The 5,103-nt window shown below is 51.9% G+C and overlaps 1 protein-coding gene across 1 annotated transcript; it reads left to right on the top strand.

Annotated features, from left to right (window-relative positions):
- Window positions 1-1,246: 1,246 nt before the first annotated feature.
- LOC108803214 (splicing factor U2AF 35 kDa subunit) lies at window positions 1,247-2,234 on the top strand. Its single transcript, XM_018575056.1, has 3 exons — window positions 1,247-1,360; window positions 1,918-2,051; window positions 2,135-2,234. Exons 1-3 carry the CDS (start codon window positions 1,250-1,252, stop codon window positions 2,229-2,231), a joined length of 342 nt encoding a protein of 113 aa, XP_018430558.1. The 5' UTR covers window positions 1,247-1,249; the 3' UTR covers window positions 2,232-2,234.
- The last annotated feature ends 2,869 nt before the right edge of the window (window positions 2,235-5,103 follow it).

The following is a 5,103-nucleotide window of genomic DNA, read 5'->3' as shown; positions in this document are numbered from 1 at the left end:
ATAGTAACATTTTCCTGCCGCCCGTGATTTCCTGACCCTTTGATTGGAGGAGATGATTGTTGTGTATTCCGCTCTGTATATGAGGAGAAGTCGGGGATTGTCTGAAATATTCCTTCTATACCGACAAATTAAAACCGAGATCACATCGCTTTAATAACGATCGTTATCCTTTCTACAGATTATCCACTGTTAAAAAGACAATCACGTCACCCAACACAGCAGCCAATCATATCCATTTCCCCGCCTTCCTACTTGTCCCATTCTGTATTCCCGCCTCTTCTCTAAGCCCCGCCTCTAGCTCTAAACCGCTCACACTAAAGAAGTACAAAGCGTATAACGTCACAGAACACACCCCTTGAATATCCTCCGCTCTATGTCGTACGGCCGCCCTTTTGTCGCTCACTGATGACGTCTTTCGGAGGCGCAAGGCAGTGAGGAGCTGAGCAGCGCGGAGAGGAGGGAAGATGGCGGAGTATCTGGCTTCGATCTTCGGCACAGAAAAGGACAAGTAAGTAGTGCGAAGATGGGGCTGAGAAGCCGGCTAGAGGGCGGGAACACCTCCAACAGCTTACACGGGTCCCCGCAAAGTCATTCACCTCACACTAAAAAGCCGCCATCCATCGGCTAGGCCTCAACTACTAGGCCAAGGCTGACATTTCCCTGAGCTCTGCACCCCCTCCCGCACTGTACCCCGAGCTCTGCCCTCCCGCCCTGACTGTACCCCGAACTCTGTACCCTGAGCTCTGCCCTCCCGCACTGTACCCCGAACTCTCACTATATATGTCTATAGTTTGTATAATCGGAGACATAATATCCACCAAATACCCAGAGAGGTCACATGACACAAATGTTATAAATGGAGTCGCAGTTCAGGGAGTCAAATAAGTATTTGATCCGGAAGCAGAACGTGACTTAGTACTTGGGGAACCCTTGTCGGGGAGCACAGAGGGGAGACGTTTCCTGGGGGAAGCCTTGTCGGGGAGCGCAGAGGGGAGACGTTTCCTGGGGGAAGCCTTGTCGGGGAGCGCAGAGGGGAGACGTTTCCTGGGGGAAGCCTTGTCGGGGAGCGCAGAGGGGAGACGTTCTGGGGATGGGGACCGGTCTGTACTGTGTATGGTCTCATACTGGGGATGGGGACCGGTCTGCACTGTGTATGGTCTCGTACTGGGGATGGGGACCGGTCTGTACTGCGTATGGTCTCGTACTGGGGATGGGGACCGGTCTGTACTGCGTATGGTCTCATACGGACATGTTTCCGCAGGAAGTCTTCACTGAGATGGAGGAGAAGTACGGGGAGGTGGAGGAGATGAACGTCTGTGATAATTTAGGGGACCATCTGGTGGGGAACGTCTACGTCAAGGTGAGTGTCCAGTGCTCTCAAACAATTCATCCCCACACCGCTCCCTCCTCCTGTATCACTGGCCCCTCCTCTTTTAGAGTGTAAGCCCTCAGGGGCGGAGCCTCCTCACCCTCTTGTCTTGTGACTGTAATGTCTTCCTTATGTTGTACAGCGCTGCGCACACTGCTGGCGCCATATACACCCCGTGTAATAATGTGTGTGGTCTCTATCGCATCTCATACGGACCGGCCGCTCGGCCTCTTCATATACGGACCGGCCGCTCGGCCTCTTCATATACGGACCGGCCGCTCGGTCTCTTCGTATACGGACCGGCCGCTCGGCCTCTTCATATACGGACCGGCCGCTCGGTCTCTTCGTATACGGACCGGCCGCTCGGCCTCTTCGTATACGGACCGGCCGCTCGGCCTCTTCGTATACGGACCGGCCGCTCGGTTTTTTTTATTGCTGGCTCCTGACCTCTGTGGCCCCCCGTGGTCGGGATGGCATGCCATGACTGGCTCCTGAACTCTGTGGCCCCCCGTGGTCGGGATGACATATGTTTTGCGTTCCTCTCACAGTTCAGACGGGAGGAAGACGCCGAGAAGGCCGTGAAGGATTTGAACAATCGTTGGTTTAACGGTCAGCCCATTCACGCCGAACTTTCCCCGGTCACCGACTTTCGGGAGGCGTGCTGCCGCCAGTATGAGATGGGGTGAGTGTCTCCTGGGGCCCGTTGTAGATGAAGGGGCCACCTGTCCGATCTCGCACACGGACTAATGACATCTGTCTCCACAGGGAATGCACACGTGGCGGCTTCTGCAACTTCATGCATCTGAAACCCATCTCACGGGAACTGCGCCGGGAGCTCTACGGCCGCCGGAGGAAGAAGTAAGTGTAACCAATCATAGGGTGGTCCCAGGAGCTCTGTACATGGAACAGGCTCCTTCATAGGGTGGTCCCAGGAGCTCTGTACATGGAACAGGCTCCTTCATAGGGTGGTCCCAGGAGCTCTGTACACAGAACAGGCTCCTTCATAGGGTGGTCCCAGGAGCTCTGTACACAGAATAGGCTCCTTCATAGGGTTGTCCCAGGAGCTCTGTACATGGAATAGGCTCCTTCATAGGGTGGTCCCAGGAGCTCTGTACATGGAATAGGCTCCTTCATAGGGTGTGGTCCCAGGAGCTCTGTACACAGAATAGGCTCCTTCATAGGGTGGTCCCAGGAGCTCTGTACACGGAATAGGCTCCTTCATAGGGTTGTCCCAGGAGCTCTGTACATGGAATAGGCTCCTTCATAGGGTGGTCCCAGGAGCTCTGTACACGGAATAGGCTCTTCATAGGGTCGTCCCAGGAGCTCTGTACATGGAATAGGCTCCTTCATAGGGTGGTCCCAGGAGCTCTGTACACGGAAAAGGCTCCTTCATAGGGTGGTCCCATGAGCTCTGTACACGGAATAGGCTCCTTCATAGGGTGGTCCCAGGAGCTATGCACACAGAATAGGCTCTTCATAGGGCTGTCCCAGGAGCTCTGTACACCAAATAGGCTCCTTCATAGGGCGGTCCCAGGAGCTCTGTACATGGAATAGGCTCCTTCATAGGGTGGTCCCAGGAGCTCTGTACATGGAATAGGCTCCTTCATAGGGTGGTCCCAGGAGCTCTGTACACAGAATAGGCTCCTTCATAGGGTGGTCCCAGGAGCTCTGTACACGGAATAGGCTCCTTCATAGGGTGGTCCCAGGAGCTCTGTACATGGAATAGGCTCCTTCATAGGGTGGTCCCAGGAGCTCTGTACATGGAATAGGCTCCTTCATAGGGTGGTCCCAGGAGCTCTGTACATGGAATAGGCTCCTTCATAGGGTGGTCCCAGGAGCTCTGTACATGGAATAGGCTCCTTCATAGGGCTGTCCCAGGAGCTCTGTACACCAAATAGGCTCCTTCATAGGGTGGTCCCAGGAGCTCTGTACACAGAATAGACTCTTCATAGGGCGGTCCCAGGAGCTCTGTACACAGAATAGACTCTTCATAGGGCGGTCCCAGGAGCTCTGTACATGGAATAGGCTCTTCATAGGGTGGTCCCAGGAGCTCTCTACATGGAATAGGCTCTTCATAGGGTGGTCCTAGGAGCTCTCTACATGGAATAGGCTCTTCATAGGGTGGTCCCAGGAGCTCTGTACACCAAATAGGCTCCTTCATAGGGTGGTCCCAGGAGCTCTGTACACAGAATAGACTCTTCATAGGGCGGTCCCAGGAGCTCTGTACATGGAATAGGCTCCTTCATAGGGTGGTCCCAGGAGCTCTGTACACACTTGTTACATTGTTGCTGTGCGATTTCTTCTACGTCAGTCATATACCTTCTTACTAAATGTCCCCGCACATGTTATATGTTGTATGTTAGAGGACATGTCCCCGCACATGTTGTATGTTAGAGGGCGATAGAATGATATCACATACATGTACCTAACGCCTCACTTAGAATAAAAAATAGGAAAAACCGTAAAGAAAACACTTTTTTTTCACAAGTTTTGATTTATTTTATTAGAGTATAAAATATATATTTTTAGATCATTTTATTTTACACTTTATTTTATTTTTTTACCAGGCCTTCGGATATTAACGATCCCTCGATTAATCGGTAATTATTTTGATCGATCAAAGTTCTTTTGATCCGTACTTGCCTCTCCGCCGGCTTCCGGGTCTTCCGTTCGGTGATGTCCATGACGTCACTGGACTCCTCCCCCTTCCCTTCGTTACCCGATGGAGCCGCTTAGGCCGGTGAGTACACATCCCGGCCGGCAGAGTCTTCTGGTGATTGAAAGCAGCAGGGGGCGGGTACATTACCTAGTTTGCTATTGCAAAGTGAAATAGCCAATAGGAATCCAGCGATGCATTCTATGCCTTTGGTTTTTATTCTGACAATTGCAACTGTCAGAATACTAAAACCTATTGCTTCCTGTGCCATCTGCCATCATTTCAGGGGGGTGCTCTCTCCCAGCCCCCCTAACCCCCCTCCGCGGATGGGGGGGAGAGGGCACCCCCCTGAAATTCCTTATTTCATGTTGGGATCCCTGGCAATGACCTATACACATACAGCACGGCAATGGCCTATACACATACAGCACAGCGATGACCTATACACATACAGCACAGCGATGACCTATACACAATACAGCACAGCAATGACTACACATACAGCACAGCAATGGCCTATACACATACAGCACAGCAATGACCTACACAGCACAGCAATGACCTATACACATACAGCACGGCAATGACCTATACACATACAGCACGGCAATGGCCTATACACATACAGCACGGCAATGGCCTATACACATACAGCACGGCAATGGCCTATACACATACAGCACAGCAATGGCCTATACACATACAGCACAGCGATGACCTATACACATACAGCACAGCGATGACCTATACACATACAGCACAGCGATGACCTATACACAATACAGCACAGCAATGACCTATACACATACAGCACGGCAATGGCCTACACAAACTTTAAAACAATAAATAAATGTTGGTTGTCAGGCTGCTCCAAACTTAGGGCCATCCCATAATAACCTCAGAGATGGAGCGTCTCAGCATGGGATCTCAGGGAAGGTTTGTGATTTCGGAGGTCAGAGGATGAGAAGCGATACATTGTAACATTCCTGATCCTGAAATGTATCGCATGGAGGGGACTGACTCCGCCCCCTCTCTGCTGGGGGGATCTTACCTCCGTTACGTGGTAGAGGGGGAAGCG

The sequence above is a fragment of the Nanorana parkeri genome, unplaced genomic scaffold (genome assembly GCF_000935625.1).
Source record: "Nanorana parkeri isolate BGI_ZX_2015 unplaced genomic scaffold, ASM93562v1 scaffold3501, whole genome shotgun sequence".
Taxonomy (NCBI): Eukaryota; Metazoa; Chordata; class Amphibia; order Anura; family Dicroglossidae; genus Nanorana; species Nanorana parkeri.
This window is presented reverse-complemented; position numbering and strand designations above follow the sequence as displayed.